The 19963-nt window shown below is 43.9% G+C and overlaps 1 protein-coding gene across 7 annotated transcripts in view; it reads right to left on the bottom strand.

Moving 5' to 3' along the window:
* Positions 1–6376: 6376 nt before the first annotated feature.
* PIGN (phosphatidylinositol glycan anchor biosynthesis class N) overlaps positions 6377–19963 on the bottom strand; it is an 85425-nt gene continuing 71838 nt past the window's right edge. For all 7 annotated transcript variants that reach the window (XM_083449335.1, XM_083449331.1, XM_083449333.1 and 4 more), the window contains one exon: positions 6377–8957. In XM_083449335.1, coding sequence (XP_083305461.1) covers positions 8834–8957 — 124 coding nt within the window. In that variant the 3' untranslated portion in view covers positions 6377–8833. The remainder of the gene's footprint in view (positions 8958–19963) is intronic.

Raw genomic sequence — 19963 nt, 5'->3', positions numbered from 1 at the left:
CATTCCTAGAAATGGATTCTTTGTTCTTTTGCTGTGATCATTAAAAAATTCTAACCTGTAAGAGACTCCTTTCGCTTGTTCTGCTTATCTACTGCCAAAGTGGGGGCGGGGCGGGAAGAAATCTGAGTCCCTGAAGCCTGACAAGCACTTTGGCAAGCACTTACAAAAAGGGGAGGATATAGGGTTTTCTTCGGGAGACCTGAGTTAGGGCACAGGATTCCCCTGGCCACACAACCCTTTACAGGGAAGAATGAAACGTACTGTACTCATTTGGTTTTCATCTCACCCCCCAAACAAATTTAATTCCCTTTGCTACAAACTAAAACAAGCCACTACATCTCTGGTAGAATATAAACAGTGCTGAGGCAAATACAGTGGTACCTTGGGTTAAGTACTTAATTCATTCCGGAGGTCCGTTCTTAACCAGAAACTGTTCTTAACCTGAAGCACCACTTTAGCTAATGGGGCCTCCTGCTGCTGCTGCGCCGCCGCTGCATGATTTCTGTTCTCATCCTGAAGCAAAGTTCTTAACCCGAGGTACTATTTCTGGGTTAGCGGAGTCTGTAACCTGAAGCGTATGTAACCCGAGGTACCACTGTAAATGAAATGTCTTGGGTAACGTGTTTTCCACTCATTCCATTCATAGTATAATGTCACTTGAAGGGTTCAGGGATTCTGCTGAGCTTCTGCAAACTTAGTGAAATGTATTTGTGTTTGCGGTCATGGCAGGAAACATCAAACAGAAGGTCAGTTGATCCCCCAAATCTTTAGCTGAGATATCTTTCTTAAAGCGAGCAATATGTTTATAGTAGTCCAAACCTAAGCTAAACAAAATAGTTTCCAGGCCACTGCAGCCAATTTTAGACATCTCCACTTTCATACATATTTATATATGTAGTTACAATAAATACAAAACTATTACAGTAAAACTCGGCAGATGCTGGCATTTAATGGTAATTCTTAATATCTTGGAAGTTGTCACTAAATTTCAGGAATCGCAGGCTTTTGGCTAATGACAAAACAACATACATATATAAAACGAAACGGTGACAAACTGACCGTTTCTTGCCCAATTCCATTTCCTTAGCAAACCACTTCCTTGCAGCACAGTGTGGAAATTTACCAGCAGTGTGGTGTACAGAGTAGGGACTAGGACTGCAGAGATCCGGGTTCAAATTCTCACTTTGTCATGAAACACACCAGCTGACCCTGGCTAGTCCCCCTCTCTCAGCACAACCAACCTCACAGAGAGGAGGAGGAGAAGTGTGAATACCAGCTTGACCTGCTTGGGACTATATGTAAATAAGCAAACATGCCTGCCCTGGTGAAAACATATGGAACAACTTTACCGCATGGAGTGTCAAACTACCAAACATTCCCTTCTCCTGTCTGCCTGGAAAGAGCTTGCTTTGAGCTGTGTGGAGGTGTGGCTTTAAAGGAAAACAGCTCTGAGTGTGCTCACAACAGCTCCCAGGGCAAATAAAGTAGAAGCCACCCCAGAATTGGCCCTGTGGAATATTTTACAAGGCAATAATGCACACTCACACTACAAAGAACTTATAACCCACCTAGGGTGGATCTAGACACAGGAAAGACAACAATGATGCTATTAGAAATTAGATTGTTATAACAAAAGAAAAAATCTATATGGAAAATTGCGTTTTTAAAATATTCTGCTCTCTGGCGCCATCTGTTGTCACATATGTTTATAGAACATCCAAATCACTGTTTCCTTACTAATGTAGCTGAGTCTCTACTCTCAGCAGACAGGAGCATCATAACTAGACATAGGAGGGACCTGGCAGGAGTGAACATGGACCACTGGTATAAAAGTGTATTGGAAACAGCTTTGCTAGAGAAGCTAACTGATAAACTGGAACTAGCACAGGGACAAATAAAAGAGGACGCCTTCACCCTGGTGTAGCTCCCCTTTATTACATACACACAGCCCACCAAGACAACAACCCACCGATAGAGTACAAATAAATAAGGCTAAGTCGATCCAACAACAGGCCTCTCCCTCTTACAAACACAAACAAAAATCACTGCAGTCCACTATAGGTAACCAACCATGCCCTGCCCCCCCCCCCCCGAAATCTCTCTCACCACCAATGAAAACTAAAAAAATTAATAGAAAAAGAACCTACCCATGTGACACCGACACAAAAACCTTGCAAACAGACTATGTAAAAGATTGAAACTGAGCTGGAGAAAGGACTTTTATCTGAAAACAGAAACGATGTACGTACGTTTGTAACCCAACAAAATATTTAATAAGAAGTTTTTTAAAAATAAACAAGTAGGCAAGTTAACCTCAGATATATCCTAAGTGGGGTCAGGTAATGACAGTGGGTGGGGACAGGGCAAATAGCTAGTAGACTCAGTAAGAGAAAAAATGATTTTTCTTCCTGAAGACAGAAGAATGGGATCTCCTGTCAGTATCAATCAGACTGGCTGAGTAGTGCCAAGAGCTGATAGGTCAGAGAAAGGGAGATTGGCAGAAAAGTACCTAGAACTCTCTAGACTGATATGGGTTGTGGAAGGATTTTGTGAGACAGGGAAGAGTGTGGCTTTGAGATTTGAGGGAAGCCTTTTAATAATAATAATAATAATAATAATAATAATAATAATAATAATTGCTGGGCATTTCACTTGGTAGGGCTGAGCCTTGGTTGCCCTAATGGACTGCCACACTCTGGGGAGGGAGGTGTGTGTGTCTGTGTGTGTGTGTGTGAGAGAGAGAGAGGGGGGGGGGAATATATATCAATATCAGAGCTGAAAATGTGCTGCAGTTTCAATAAGACTTGAGCCCCCTCTGTGCCTGTAGTTAAAGAAAAAACTGATGGTGGCAGCTGCAAGCTATGCATTTAGCAGAACATATACTGAACAGACGCTGTAAACACTAACACCACGAGGAAGCTATGAACAAATACTATTACAAGTATTTCCTGCAGTCCTAAGCGTGCATGCTTGAAAGCTGTCCTGCCAGAATCAACAGAAATGGCTAGGACCGGGCTGCAAAACTCCCATCTACATGGCCAAATCATTCAGCTGCAATTTCCAACACCGCAGAATTTCAGACCCATGTAAGCGCACTTACCACAATAGTTGTTGTGGGTACTCCAATGGCACTAACAATGATGAGAGAAATTGATTTCACCAATGTGGTAATTATCCAAATTAATTATCGCAAGCTGGTAATGATGCAGAGAGCATCAGCTATAAACATTTTTAGAGTGACGAACCACCTTCACTAAAAGTCGGTAAATATGACCCTGTTTTCCAGGAGAGGGGCCATGTTTCTCTGCCCATGTTTTATACGTTGCTGTCTGTGGAAGAAACACTCCCCTTATTTTCCCCATGTACCGTACTTTCTGTGTAAGCATAACATCTCAACAACGCTTCCTCTAACATAAACACAAAAGACCTGCTTAATAGCTCCAAGTATTCCTCCTATTTATTTACTTAGAATTCAGCCTGCCAAGTTTGGCTCGGCTGTTACAGGGCTGGGTTTGTTTTGGTGCTTTTAAAAACAGGGCCCAGTTCAACAACTTAAAGCACTGTTGGCCAAACTTGGCCCTCCAGCTGTTTTGGGACTACAATGCCCATCATCCCTAGCTAACAGGACCAGGGGTCAGGGATGATGGGAGTTGTAGTCCCCAAACATCAGGAGGGCCAAGTTTGGTCATCCCTGACTTAAAGGATCTGCCCTACCTGAAATTACTTGCCACCAAGTTTCCCTCAAAAGAAAGGGCAAAATTAGTCATAACCTAAGTCCTCCTACTTACTATGGAACTTTGCTAGCATATAACACCTGGATGATCTACACTGGCTCCGAGTATGTTCCTGGCCACAATTCAAAGTTTTGGTGCTGACTTTTGAAGCCCTAAATGGCTTTGGCCCTGTATACCTGAAGGAGCGTCTCCACCCCCATCAGCCCAGACATTGAAGTCCAGCTCTGAGGACCTTCTGGCGATTCCCTCATGTCATGAACTAGTAGGACGGTGGGGAGGAGAAAGATGATCCTGGCGAGAAGTGTAGCTGGGATGCACCGGAGCAAGCAGGGGATAGGGAAGGAAGTACTCACTGACAGAGAATGGTGAAGAGATAGAGGTCAGCACACAGGAACAAGAGCAGCAGGCCCCATCACCAGATGGCCCCTGTCCCCATGGACACAGCAGTCTCTGGGGCAGAGGCAGCTGCAGGAAAGGCGCTCTAGTAAGCTGAGGCAGGCAAGGGCCCACAGACCAGCTCGCTAGCTGGCCAGGTGAGGCTCGCTAGCTCTGGAAGAAGGTTGTGATTCCTCAGCTGGAACAGGTGAAGGTCACCTGCCTCGTCAAGCTCAGGTGCTGCAATCAGCAGGCAAAGTGCAAAAGGTCAGCAGAGCTGAGGTGCTGGGTTTGCTCAACTGCCCAAGTTGACAGATCTTGATTTGGATGCTACTAGACCTCTACAGACTGGGTTTTGGCTTTGAACCCTGAACTGTATCCTGACTGCTGGACTTCAGACTTGGCATACTGACTTGCTGCCAGGTAGGCACACCTGACTGCAAAAAGTGAAGTTACAGGGAACCAGGCAGAGGACCTTCTCGGCTGTGGCACCCACCCTGTGGAACGCAATGGTCAGGGATGATGGGAATTGCAGTTCCGCAACATCTGGCACTGGTTTGTCTATCATGCACCCTCTGCATGGAACAGGATCACTGAAGGAAGAACAGCTGAAAAATCAACAAGAACAAGAACAAGACCCAGACCAAACCAATAGCCCCTCTTCCCTTCCCAAATGGCAACAGAAATGTTCTGTTGATCAGACTACCAATGGATAGCCTGCAGCTCTTGAATGATGGATTTACAAAGTGATGGATGCTAATGAGATTAGCTTTCTGCAAGATTTGGTTTTGAGAGGTTTTCATGCACATGTCCATGCAAGCAGCTTTTCTGAGCTTCACAACTACAATTAAGGCGGCCCAACTTGATAGGATGCTTATCCACTCCCTGTGAAAGATGGAGAATGAGGGACCTGGCTTCCCTGTGCTTTCCAACTTTCTCCAATAATTGCCTTGGCCTTGGATTAAAGAATATTGTGTTTGGAGCTTGTTTATGTGCAGAACAAAGAGGCACATAATCCCACAACACAATCAAATAAGACTGCTTAACTGGCAGAATTCTGCCAGCTTCCAGCGCTGGAGAAAATTCAAACAGGCAGCCCAAAGATTTCTGCCTGCTCCCACCCCGAGGAAATCCAGGAATAGCATAGCCAGTCAGACTTTCCATAGGGGACATGTAAAATAGCTCTGGAGAGGGTGTTTGCTAGTAACGGAGTTAATAAAGCGGTCAAGAGGGAGTCAGCTAAGGTCACTGGTCTTGCAGCCCAACTAAGAACAAAGCCAATGGAATCAGAAAATTAATCTTATCAGGGCATATCACAGGAGTGGAGGTGAAACAGGGTGGAAATCAAAACCATCTTTCCCAATGCATGGTTAAAGCCAATAGGAAGAGATGCATCAGTGTCATTTTTCATGTCAAACCTCTTATGTAGCCAGTATTATTTTTCTAGAAAAAGAGGTGCTGGAACTTGCCATGTTTTCTTGTAACGGCAATGGAGCCCACCTGAGAGGTGCTGAAACTGAGTTTTGGTGTGTTCTGGCTAAAAAAAAGCCCTTCCCCTATTTTGGATTTTTCTTTTCATACACCAGTTTCCTCCATACAACTTTGCCAGGAATCCAAATGGTTAGGACAAACACACACAATTACAGAAAAAAATATATTTTAGGTAGGAAATAGGATTTTCTTCTGGGTCCTATCTATTCAGGGTCCTACTATAGTGGGACGCTGGTGGCGCTGTGGGTAAAAGCCTCAGCGCCTAGGGCTTGCTGATCGAAAGGTCGGCGGTTCGAATCCCCGCGGCGGGGTGCGCTCCCGTTGTTCGGTCCCAGCGCCTACCAACCTAGCAGTTCGAAAGCACTCCCGGGTGCAAGTAGATAAATAGGGACCGCTTACTAGCGGGAAGGTAAACGGCGTTTCCGTGTGCGGCTCTGGCTCGCCAGAGCAGCGATGTCATGCTGGCTACGTGACCCGGAAGTGTCTGCGGACAGCGCTGGCCCCCGGCCTCTTGAGTGAGATGGGCGCACAACCCTAGAGTCTGTCAAGACTGGCCCATACGGGCAGGGGTACCTTTACCTTTACTATTCAGGGCTGGATCTATACTGATCTTATAGAACATTATATTGAATAACGTTTAGAACGTTTAATGGCAGTTTTCCATTGCCGGCGGCTTGCTGCTCTGCAGCACCCTCTGGTGTCACATTTTAATAACGTATTTTTAATGTTACAAATGAAGAGTGTCGATCCGCCCAAGGACACTCATAATGCCGGTATTGAAACACGTCAATTGCTTTATTATAATTTTGAATAGCTTAAGGTATTCTGCAGCTTGGTATCAAGTGTTAACTGGAGAGATGAGTTAGCAGCCACCATTTTAGAAGACTTTGTTCCAATTGCTTCGTTGCTGTTCAGCGGCTTAAATAACATGGCAATGATCGCTCTCCCATGATAAAGTGATTGATGGTAACTGACAAGCAGATGGATGTCTGCATCCAGTTTTGCAGTGCTAACATTTCTACTGGGATGACTGGGTACCACAGCAAGAGTGACATGGCTTTAATGCCACAGAGCCAAGGGGCTAAAGCAGTACAGGATGAATCCCTTGCTGGCATGCTCCAATACTGGCATGCATGTTTCATGGATTTTATATGTACTTTCTTTCTCAGAGCTATGGCAGGCTACTATTCCTACAGTCTCTATTCCTACAGATGACTCTGCCATCTGTTGTGATTGGTTAGGCGAACGTCCACTTATATACAAACAATATTTCCATATATTGTATGTCCAAGACAGATTGAAATCATACAATAGAGGCATTCCTTTGATCACGTGAACTAGGGCCACCTGTTCATTTTAATAGCTGTGTCTTAAATCGGATTGTTTTATTGTGCATTTTGATTCGGGATATTTTAACGTCTGCGTAACAGATTTTTATACAGTGGTACCTCCATTCTAGAGCTCTGGCTACATCCCAAGGAATTCGCAACCAGAGGTGCTGCTTCTGCGTATGTGCATGGCGCGAAACCCAGAAAAATACTTCTGGGTTTGCCAAGTTCACATCCTGAAAGATACGCAACTAGATGTGTGCATATCTAAAGGTACCACTGTGCTTGGTAAATGGCTATTTTGGCTTTAAGCAGCACAGAAATTAAATAACAATACCCACAACTCGTTCATCACAGCAAAAGCAAACAGGTCTAGATACAGAAAGCAAGATAACCTAATACAGTGGTACCTAGGGTTACAAACACTTCAGGTTACATACGCTTCAGGTTACACACTCCGCTAGCCCAGAAATAGTGCTTCAGGTTAAGAACTTTGCTTCAGGATGAGAACAGAAATTGTGTTCCGGTGGCACGGCGGCAGCAGGAGGCCCCATTAGCTAAAGTGGTGCTTCAGGTTAAGAACAGTTTGAGGTTAAGAACAGACCTCCGGAACGAATTAAGTACTTAATCCGAGGTAGTACTGTACAGATGCGTTCTAGGCCTCCTACTGCAACATCCACTTGTCTGCAAGCAGGCCCCACTGAACTCAATGAGGGCTTACTTCTGAATATTCAGGTATAGTATCATGCCAACCTGCACTAAAATAAGAGCAAGTTGAGCTGACGCACAAAAAGGCTCCTATTGTCCAAAGGGTGCATTGTGTACGAGCTGATGGCAAAGTGTTTATCTGAGCAGCTACCCATGAAAGCATTAGGTGCAAAATATATACCATTTCTCAGCCTGCTTGCATTGTGAATTCCAGTATGCGATACGGCTTCCTAGGTTTGGTTACCAAGTGAAGTGGGATTCCAAATGTAAAAGCTTTTCATTCTCCGGAGCTTTAACAGCTTGCCAGTTCTACTTAAGAGGGCACATGTTGTCTCAGTGTAATGAACAGAGCTTGAATGGGGGGGGGGGAGGCTGGGTTTCAATCTCTGCTCAGATCTGCAGCTCCTTAAGTTGGCCTTAGGCAAGTCACTGTCCTTCAGCCTAACTTGGCTCACAGGACTGTTGCTGAGATTATGACAAATGAAATCTCTCTTTTGTCGTTGTGGTTCCTCCTCCTTTTATTTAAGCTTCAGTTTGGGCAGAGAGAGAGTTCTTTTCAAGTGCATCCTATAAAATTAATCATAGAAAAAATAATCTACAGCATCTTCTTTTAAAACAGGAATTAATTCATCTCTCACTCGCACATACAACCCATATGTTTTTGGGTGTTGTTTTTTTAAAAAAGGTAGCAAAATTCAAGTTTTAGTCTCCTCCCATTATACACAAGCCTCTAAATTTGATCTTAACACATCAGAAGTGAGAAATAGGCACCAAAAGAAATTCAAAGCAAGCTGACCAGTCCACGATTTGGTCCAGAAGCAGACTGTGGACAAAGGGCAATATTCTGTCGGCCTTGGGATTGCTCTCCTGTGCCTTTTGGGCCTAGTTACAGAGCCAGTTTATTTCCTTGTCACCCATTTGAATCTCTCTGGAAAAACCATACATAGCACTCATCTTCCAACATTGAAGCGGACCATATATTCAGTTTTTGGCAAAAAAAACCTCGTGGCTGTGTCTCTCTCTTCGGGGGGGAGGGGAGGGAGACAAGGTACAATTCCAAAGAGAAAGGAGCTGGTCAAGGTTTCGTTGCCTGTAGCATCAAGTTCTTTCGGTGTTTCTGGCAGCCAGTCTCATAACTCCACTTGTCACTCAGGGAGGTTGCAGTTTCCAACGATACGGACCTCTCTACCCCATTTGTCACAAGGAATGGTGCTTAGCTTCTTTCCAAAGTGCTAGTCTCTTCGTAGTGAGCAGCTGAGCCACTCCACTCAAAAGCAGCAGGAAGATGGTGAAAGACATTGCAACGACGTAGTGGCTAATGCTGCAACAGAGAGAAAATCATGGGTGAGACAGCAACAGATTTTAAATCAACAAGAGGAAACAAAGTTTACCGACAACATTAGAGGGACACAATATTGATCGCTCTCCTAAACAGGATGTTCAATAATGAGCATCTGTTTATTAGCTGTGTTCATCACTGGCCATAGCAATACAGACTTTGCCTGGATAGCTCAGTTGGCTAGAGCATGGTGCTGATAACACCAAGGGTGCAGGTTCAATCCCCGTACGGGACAGCTGCATATTCCTGCATTACAGGGGGTTGGAGTAAGATGGTCCTCAGGGCCTTTCTGTTAAGTTGTGGGTGAACATAACAGACGACACAGCGATTCTTCAAACAGCTCTTGTTTATTCACAGGCCAGAACAGAACTGAACTGAAGGGTTCAGGCAGGCTGCTTATATAGAGCTCCACTACAACGCAACTGTAACTATTTTCTGTAACTATCCAATCACTGAACGTCACTTTCAATCCCTTATTTGCATATGTGGACCTGAGTGAAAACTATCTCCAGTATCCCCCTGCTGGCCCAGGGTGAGAACTTCAGTACATAACACTTTCCAACTCTGATTCAACAGACAAAAATATCAACAGCTTATTTTCTGGGCAGGAAGGAAGTGCACTCCATTAACAGGTGAGTTTTTAATGATCTTGGTGGTTTTTAAGCAGAGGTTGGATGGCCATCTTTCATGTGTGACTTAGTTGAGATGCCTGAATCACAGGAGGTGGGAATACATGACTCTCCTTCCAACTCCACAATTCTATGGGTTTCTGCCTAAAGGTTTAGATCCTATATTTATTAGTGGCAAGTCCCTAAAGTAAGCCAACACCAGTTTTGGTCATTAACGCCAATATATGCTTCTAAGCAGTTCTGTGCCCTCCTAAAGCAAAGGCAGATTACCTAGTGGTTAAGATGTGGAATAAACACAGTTCGTCAAAGTAGATAGTCATTAATGGGAGAAGTTGGAATACTGACCAGAATGAAACAAGAACATTAGCTCCAATATTATTAGTTAGGACGCTTGGTGGCCTCATGAGAGTTGATCTGAATCGCTGGCAAACTAATCAAGCATGAGAAGAACTCTCTAGCTGAACTTTTAGCCGATGAGCCGCATTGTTCTTTAAGAAAACTATGGAGCTCCCTCCCTCCCCTCAGTTACAGCTAAAAAGAAACAGCCCATAGAACTGTGTGGTAGGAATTTTATGGTATTAGATATATGGCAATGTTCATAACTGCACATACATAGATCAACACAGGAAGACCAACCTGGAACCATTTTGTTTCCTAAACTGACCAAATCCTTTCTCTGCAAGGTTAAACTGGAAAAGCCTCCACATTGTCTCTTTCCTCACAAATCTTGTCTCAAGGATATGTCTGTTTGAATAAGGTGTGAGCCTGTGACCTGGCCCAGGAAATAAGTATTTTACCACTACAAAAGAATGGTCAGGCACCCCAGGCAATCCAATCAAGTAACTTGCCAGACAGGAGATAAACTGTGACAGGAGAAAAACAACATTTAAATTTCTGTGATGTAGGTGGGATGTATCTGAGGGGTGGTCTTAGGTTACACCCCTTCTGTGAGGTATGCATAATGTTTCTGGGGGTGGTCCTGATCTAGAGAATGGGAATTTCAAAAGCCTTTATAAGCCCTTGCACAGCAATTTTGGGGGTCCTCTTCCTCTCCTGCGTGTGAGGGGAGTACCCTGTTGCAACAGATCAATAAAGATCAAGCTTACTAGCTGCTTTGCTTCTCAATATTCTCTGGTTGGCCTCTGTTATTTTCTCCTACAAATAGGGAACCTATGTAAGGACTCTATATGGGCTCTTGGATACCCCATAAGGGAAAAGGGCATATTTTTATTTACAACAACTGCTAGCTGCTGCCACTACCTGCTGCTGCCATCACTCCAATTCCGCAGAGAAGGTGGAAGTTCAGAGGCTGATAATATTCAACCTGGTTTGTCAAAGTGCAGAAGGCATTGCTTGAACAGCCTGGTCAGCATCCTTTGGACTTTGCAGTTCACAGGAATGCTTACAATGAACTGATAACATGAGCCTGTCTTGGGAGAAAAAGCTAATCTTGCAACCCAGCTGGTTAGGCTGAATTCTTTTTTCCCGCCATGGCTTAAAGGAGAATTGTTGCTGGGTTTTTGTTTAAAGCTTTCTACGGAGTTTTATCCTCAGAATTGCATCTTAGCCTTCATCACCTCCCCAAAGCAAAAGCTGCCAACCGGGGGAAAAGCAGAACTCTTTACATTTACAAATCAAGGGTTGTTGTTGTTTTTTGGTGTGTGTGTGTTTGTTTGTTTTAAAAAATGCAGATCCTTTGATGAATATTCTAATTAGTGTTTTTATCCTTTGAGATCTTGGATGAAATTTTAATTACTTTGAATAATTAAAAGGAGTTCATGACTTCATAGTTTGTTCGCTCATATGGAGCCAGAAGTTCAGACTACACAGCTCTAGAGAATCTACTCAGTCAATGGAAAATATCTGTTGTCTTCTGGAGAATTCAGTTAAATGCCAGGCACACCACTGAGATTCCCAAGTCCAATAACAAATAGCTATTCTACTCATAATTGACTGTGTTGATTATTCGGCGTTTAGCATTGAAATGGACCCAGAAAGTAGTAATTGAGGTTTATTACTTTAAACCATAAATTAAACAACTCCACCCTTTCTCGTTCATTCCATCTTATGTCTAGAACTCTATTCCAGAACTGCAGAAAAGACCTCTCCATCTGATTTAAAGCGATTCCACCTAGCACTGCAGTTCTGTGCAACACAGTCCATGCTAATCAGGACCTATAGACACATCTGGCAGTGGCGTAGCGTGGGTTGTCAGCACCCGGGGCAAGGCAAGTAATTTGCGCCCCCTAACCCGTGGATTTTAGTAGGGGCAGAGAGCTGCGAGTGCAAGCGCACCCCCCCCCCCAGATGTTGCGCCTGGTGCGGCCGGCCCCCCCTGCACCCCCACGCTACGCCACTGACATCTGGAGAGGCTTTCTGTGAATTAAAAGTGGCTGCATGGGGGCAGAGGGAAAGGGAAAGACTGGTTGTGAAACCTGCTTTCCTTTTTTTGCAAGCGCTGGATGCAAGTCAATCGTACTTAATGGCTAAATTTGCCAAAACGGAACACAAAATTGAAAACTGTAGCAGGAACTGCTACAAAGACGACGGATGTCAGAGATGGACCACAAGCTGAAGCAAACGTCTATTAAAATTTGTTAAACCTGCCACACTAGTTGTGAGAAATTGTGGTGCGCTATAGATTCAAGTGTTCAATTTATCCAACTGTCTTTACAAAGAAAGTAAGATGCCTGTAGACTTTACACTGATCCAAACTGTAAGAATCTTGGGCCTCCCAAATGAATTGAGAGAATAGGTTTCTTCTGTTAATGGTAATTTTAAATTTGTGAAAATCTATTGCCGGTATCTACCTTTTACCGAGAGCAACAATTCTGAACCTTAAAAGAGGATGAGAACTATTTGGAATGGCAAATAACTGCATTCGAGAATAGGGATTGAATCTGGGCTGCATATATACAAAGCGTTCGTTCTACGTCTGAGCTATAGCTGCTTAACAAAGTCTGGGCAATACATTACCCGCATGCTAATTAACCCGCATGCAAATGGAGCTGCTAACCAGACAAAGGACCCAGCGTGATTTTGAGGTTTAGAAGTTTAAACACCTTCCGATTCCCATTGCGGGATTCCTCATTCAAAAGACACAAATGAAACACCATTTTAGACTTTCAGATATTAAGTCTTCAGGGTTGTTAATTCACATGAAACCAGAAGCTTGAATTATGCAGTCAGTTAGGTACTGACTCTTTTTCTGGAGTGAGAATTTCACTTGGGTTCAATGCAAGATGGCCACCTTCATCCCACCAAAGACAAAATGGACACCTGGCTCACAAAGTTGGGAAAGTAAGAGGCTGTTGGAGATGGCACTGCAATGCTTGTGTACTACAGAGCACACAAATTGGGACATTTTACATGTCACACTGGTGACATGAAAGGTACTTCCCCATAGGTTTATCCTACAGGCCCAAACTAGCATTTAAAGGCTAGCAACCACATGTGTGTGTCCACTTCTATAGGAAACAGGGCCAGATTTAGGTTTGATGAGGCCCTAAGCTATTGATGGTAATGGAGCCCTTTATATGTCCAGCTGCCCTGTGTCAACAACAAATTGCCACTGTTTTTTGTGTTGAATATATGCTACAATGGTAATTTATGGACCTAATAGGTATCTAAAGCTATTTGCACATAATAAAATATGTATTTTATACAATGGTACCTAGGGTTACATAAGCTTCAGGTTACATACGCTTCAGTTTACAGACTCCGCTAACCCAGAAATAGTGCTTCAGGTTAAGAACTTTGCTTCAGGATGAGAACAGAAATCGTGCTCCGGCAGCACGGCGGCAGCGGGAGGCCCCATTAGCTAAAGTGGTGCTTCAGGTTAAGAACAGTTTCAGGTTAAGAACGGACCTCAAGAACAAATTGAGTTCTTAACCCAAGATACCACTGTAAAAGTAATTGTTGAACAGAAATACAATTAAGAAGAAGTATATTAATAGTGAAATTGGGGAGGGGGGCAAGAGGGTGGGGCCCTAAGCTATCACTTGTTTAGCTTATACATAAATCCGGCACTGATAGTGTAGCAGGAAACCTCCCCCCCATCATTCAGTTTGTACAAACTTCACACACACTCACACTCACACACTACATACGCTACACTTCTGTTATAAATTCATAGAAAATCAACCATACCATACTTTTATTTTATCCATGAAGGAAAGACTACAAAATGGGGAAGGTTTGATACAGGGCGCCATAATCCCTTCACCATACCAGCACATCCACAGGAGCCCTGCCCAGTTGCTATGCCAACCCTGATGATCCGAGACAGAAGACAATCAAGATCACAAAGAACTTGCATATGGGAGTGGATTCAGCAAAGGACAATGATCAGATCTTCCCTCAGGGGGCAGGAAACTGCGACTACCTTTTGTCTTCAGAAAATGACTCATGGGGAGGGGTAGAAGGGAACCAGCCAGGTGACAGGACACTCAGGTTACCACCACAACTCCTCCCTCAACCCCTCCTTTCTGTAAGGTATGCATGATGTTTCTGGGGGTGGGCTTGACCTAGAGGATGGGAATTTCAAAAGTTTTTATAAGGTCTTGCACACCATTTTCTGTGTCTTTCCTCTCTCCTGCAAGTGAGGGGAACACCCTGCTGCAACAGTTCAATAAAGGCCAAGCCTACAGGCTGCTGATTTGCTCCTATTCACCCTGATTGGTGTCTTTACTTTTTGTCCAAGGGAGCCCTCGGATTTTTCCGGTAACAATAGGAAAGACCCATAAAACTTGTCACCCCCTATATGGGTTCATCCAGAGTTTCAAGCACACCCCATAGCACTAGTGTAACATTTTAAGGACACGTTAGTAAGCCATAACTTCCTTAAATTTGGTGGTGGTGGGGAACCCCCAAGAGGTGGCTTTCACATTTTCTGTTATCTTCTCATTACAAAAAAGGATGGACATTAAAAAGCTGTTCCTGGATGCCTACAGAAGATGCTCTGGAAATACAGCACTACTGTTAGGTGCCAGATAGAGGCTGGAGCCAGACTCTGTCGTCTTTAGATTAGACCTGATCCTACTCAGCTGTCTAGATCCAACGCATCATTCGCGCAACAGGTTTTAATTTTGATAATGAACAAAAAGTATTTCCTGTCTGACAAAAGGGAAGAGAGAGGACGAAAAAGAAAATAAGAACAAGATTAAATGTCTATGCAAAACAAGTTGCGGACACACACAGAACGGGGAACTTTACAAATTGTGCATGTTGCAAAGAGGAGCGTGACACTTGTAAGTAACTGCTTTGAAATGAAATAAGAGAACAAAAACAGCTGAGCCACCTGAAAAGCCCCTGCAATGTGGTTTAAGAAAGTATGTTCAAAGGGGAAGTGAGAAAGCCTGTGTAATACTCATTGGATTTCAGCCTTCTCAGTGGGCCAGAATGTTGACATAACAAGGAGACTATGAAGTCAATGGGGCGGGGGGTTCTTTGCACACCAAGGAAATACAGCAGCGGTGGCGGATGTTTCTACATCTTCTGATTAGTGCAGGATGCGAGTGAGAATTCTGTGCATGTGCGGCGCTGCAGCTGCCCACAAGAGCAGCCATTCCCTCTCTGCAAGAACTACTGTTATATAAAGTGGCTGCAGAGAAGAGGGACGTAAATCAGCCCTAACGCAAAAATAATTTTTAAAAAGCCAGGAGTGGAAGAGTGGATGTGCCCTCTGTTTGCAATGGCAGCAAGTCAGATTAGGGCCGATAAACCAAAAATGAATCCTGACAACATGAATATGATGACTCCCATATCCGGGGGAATATGAAGGCAGCCTGTTCTGGATGGAGGTGCGTCCCCTTAAATGATGAGGTCTGTAATCTAGGGGTGCTGGCTCTGGATTTCAGGCAGTAACTTGAAGCCCAAGTGGTTTCAGTGATGTGAAGTGCCCTTTTCCAGCTCTGGCTGCTTTTGGGCAGGAATAGCCTGGTTCTTCTTAGCCATGCTCAAGTGATGGGACACTTGGGCTTGTTATAGAAAAAAAACTGCTTCTTTTCCCTTATGGGGTATCCCAGAGCCTGTATAGAGTCCTTCAGTGGGTTCCCTATCGGAAGGAGAAAATAACAGAGGCCAACCAGAGAATATTGAGAAGCAAAGCAGCCAGTAAGCCTGATCTTTATTAACCGTTGCAACAGGGTGCTCACTCACCACTCACAGGAGGGAGGAGGAACCCAGAACAATGGCGCACAAGATCTTATAGAGACTTTTGAAATTGCCCACCCTGTAGCTCAAGACCACCCCCAAAAACATCATACATACATCACAGATGGAGGCAGTCTGCCAGGATATCTGTTAATGGTCACTGATTGCTTTACCTGGGCAGCCTGGCCATTCTTTTGTGATGGTAAATGCTTTTAATAATAATAATAATAATAATAATAATAATAATAATTCATTATTTATACCCCACCCACCTTGCTGATTTCCCCCATCGAGTGTTAAAAACAATACAGCATTAAATATAAAAATTTCCCTAAACAGGGCTGCCTTCAGATGTCTTTTAAAAATAGGATAGCTGCTTATTTCCTTGACATCTGATGGGAAGGCGTTCCACAGGGCGGGTGCCACTACTGAGAAGGCCCTGTCTGGTTCCTGAATCCAGGTCACAGGCTCACCCTATTCATACGCAAATACACCCTTAAGACAGGTAAGCAAAAGACAATGGAGTGTCTTTCCAATTTGCTTCCTCTTTGCAGATAAATATTTGAGGTCAGAATGGTTTGGGAGAGTCAAAATGGCTTCAGGATTGTTCTCCTGTACTATTTCAGGCATTTGGTTTATATACTTATGTATGTGTTTGCCTTGTACATTTAAGAATGTTTATGTAGGGCTAAGGTATTGGTGTATTGAAATACTTTGGCCACCTCATGAGAAGAGAAGACTCCCTGGAAAAGACCCTGATGTTGGGAAAGATGGAGGGCACAAGGAGAAAGGGACGACAGAGGACGAGATGGTTGGACAGTGTTCTCGAAGCTACCAGCATGAGTCTGACCAAATTGTGGGAGGCAGTGGAAGACAGGAGTGCCTGGCGTGCTCTGGTCCATGGGGTCACGAAGAGTCGGACAAGACTAAACAACTAAACCACAACAACAATGTAGGGCTACTATTGAAGATAGTTCAGAGACTACAAAACTGCTGCTGATCAAGCTTTCTGCCCAGGACCATGTTACATTTGTCCCTAAAGATCTGCACTGGCCGCCTGATCACCACCAAGATCAATGCAAGGTGTAGGTTTTGAAGTCTTAACCCCTGAGTTGCTTAGGAACATACTCCTGTTGTTTACAACAACCCACTCCATGAGATCAAAGAGTTGTGACCCACCAGAGGGTCTTCTTGGCACTAGAACGTCAACTTTAAAGCCTTGGCTGGCACCCATATTATCTGTCTTTTGGTGCTAGCTGCAGATGTTTATATTATGCTAGGCACTTCAAGGATTTTTTTTATGGGGCTTGTGCTGGAACAGATGGGGAGATATACTGTATTGTTTTACTTTTTTAATTGAATGCATCTTCTCTGGCTTTTATTGTATCCTGAATTGTCACCTGCACCAAGGTCATTTTGATGAAAGGCAGGATGGATGGATAAGTATGAGAAGTTTTTGGAGTAAACATTACGGAGGGAGGAGTGACTACTAAAAACACTGCACAGAATGGGAAAAGTAGGTAATGGGTTAAGGAAATGGGGCAACAAAACACACAATCAGTGTCTCCAAATAAGAATTGACCAGTAAACAACAAACCTCACTTTGTTTTCTCCAATGTCCCATCTTCAAAACTGCCATCAAACAAAACTCTTGTAAGAGCTGTTGCACATATCATTTGGTGACGATCTACAGCTAAAAGCATGAATTGGTTCCAGTGGAAAATGCTGCATTTGCAGAGATGCCTGCAGGAGAGCTCAGCTTGTAGAGCATGAGAGTCTGAATCCCAAAGTTGCGGGTTCAAGCCCCACATTGGGCAAAGCGATTCCTGCATTGAACTGGATGGCCTTCATGGCCCCTTCCTGCAATTCTATGATTTTTTATGTGATGCGATCATTCAAAAGTGAGTGGTAGAACTCCCACTGCCTTATAACACCTTGGATGATGAAAACCTTGATATGGTTTGCTCTCCCTATTCTCTGCCACAGGATGTGTATGTCTTGCTGATGGTGCTATTCAGGCTTTCGCTAAGTGAGAAGTCATACCTATTTTGGGGGGCGTAGGAGGCAGCTGAGTGGAGTACAGGTGAGTGCTGGGTTGGCACAAGCTGGCTGAAACTAAATCTGTCCCTGGGATAGCTCAGTTGGTAGAGCAGGAAGAATAAGAAGAAGAGGAGGAGGAGGAGGAGGAGGAGGAGTTTGGATTTGATATCCCGCTTTATCACTACCCGAAGGAGTCTCAAAACAGCTAACATTCTCCTTTCCCTTCCTCCCCCACAACAAACACTCTGTGAGGTGAGTGAGGCTGAGAGACTTCAAAGAAGTGTGACTGGCCCAAGGTCACCCAGCAGCTGCATGTGGAGGAGCGGGGAAGCGAACCCGGTTCACCAGATTACAGGTCCACCGCTCTTAACCACTACACCACACTGGCTCTCTTAATCTCAGGTGTGTGGGTATGAGCCTCACGTTGGGCAAAAAGATTCCTGCATTGCACTAGGTGACCCTGTCGGCAGCGTTTAATCTGCAACGGCTCACTCACACACCCAACTCATCACTTAACGCTGCAACCATCAGTGGATGAACAGTGTGAACCAGTACCAATGCATCTGGAAAGGACTGGAGTGAGGGAGTCACAGGTACTGTGTGGCACTCGTTCCTCCCTTATATGCTGCTCTAGATTTAGTTACACACACACACACACACACACACAAATGTTCAGCAAAAACGCTGCTGAATGAAAGAAATCATGCTACAAATAGAATGCAATTAAAAGCAATTCCTACTCCATTTGTTATCACATAATGGCAGCCTGCCAATATATCTGAGGCTATCAGCAACCAGTACTGCAATGCCTGCAGGCAGCTTTGCTTGGAAAATTAGTTTTCATGCAGGAGTAGCACTGTAATTTTAAAGGGAAACAAAAAGCCACGTTTGCTGAACAAAAAGGCAGTATCTAGTTATAACAGCTTGGCAAGGTTTGATTTCCTTTTATGTTGTACATCTGACGGGGTTCACAATTACAATAACGTCTAATATACAACTTCTTCTTCCTTGGCTGAAGGTCAGTAATAACGTATATAATTCAGTGGGATTGAACTTGCTGGAAAGATATGACTATGGGATAGGAAGACACTGGATGGATGGAGGAATTCTTTTTTGCCTTCCATTATGTGCAAAAAAAAACAACACCCCCACCCCACCCTCAAACCTTTGCCTATGTCATAAAGGCATCATTATCACTGGCTGATGCTGGCAAGTTTGGGGAAACATACAACATGGTGAGAACAGGCAGTATATCAGTTTTACTACATATTACAGAGGAGAAATCGCTATGAGACAGCTCCATATTTATGGGGATATGTACTTCTGTCCTTATATCTGAAAAGGCAGTTGAGAATTTATGGTTTATGGGAGGGTGGGATTTGCATTGGCTTGGCTGTTGTACGCAGCTGTACCACTAAGACTGGTAGCAAGGTATGGTATCACTTAACATCCCCATCTATGAACTGTGAGAAGCAGAAAAAATGGCAGGCTTGTTAAGTAATGAGAGAAATATATTGCAGATCATAAATGCCACGATAATACACTGTATAAAATATAATAAGGAAGTAGTGAGATCATTAGCTGTTCTGGAAAATTCACCACGCACATATTCACTGGATTCCCCACCCCCACCCCCTTTTTAACAAACACTGACCTTTTTCCAACTGCCAAATAAAATTATGGCAGGAAAGAATATTTCTGAAAGAGTATCTGTTGTTTTCTGGGCTTAGACCAGTTTCCTGAAATGGCTTCACTGAATAAAATAATTATATGGCACCTTAAGAAAAGTGTTTTGAGGAGAATAGTCCAAAGTGTTTTGTAATTGCACGATGTGCGCCAAAGTCGCTGCCAACTGATAAATAACTCAAAAGGCATGGAGCAGGTGATATAGATGGCCTGACTAGAAATAACTTCTATATACTGTCCTCCATGCCCTGGACCCAACTAAATGACCACTGATGCCCAGGCTGTGGGTATCTCCCTCAGGGCAAAACACTTCTGGGAGAAAGTGAACAAGACCACATTGGTTGAAGAAGGTACTGATGGAAGCAGGAGAGGGAATTACACAATTTTCGGAACTGAAACTTCCTGTTGTTGTTTAGTCGTTCAGTCGTGTCCGACTCTTTGTGACCCCATGGACCAGAGCACGCCAGGCACTCCTGTCTT

Source organism: Podarcis tiliguerta (genome assembly GCF_965153285.1).
Source record: "Podarcis tiliguerta genome assembly, chromosome: 7".
Taxonomy (NCBI): domain Eukaryota; kingdom Metazoa; phylum Chordata; class Lepidosauria; order Squamata; family Lacertidae; genus Podarcis; species Podarcis tiliguerta.
Note: the sequence above shows the minus strand (reverse complement) of the source record. Positions and strands in the feature narration are given on the sequence as shown.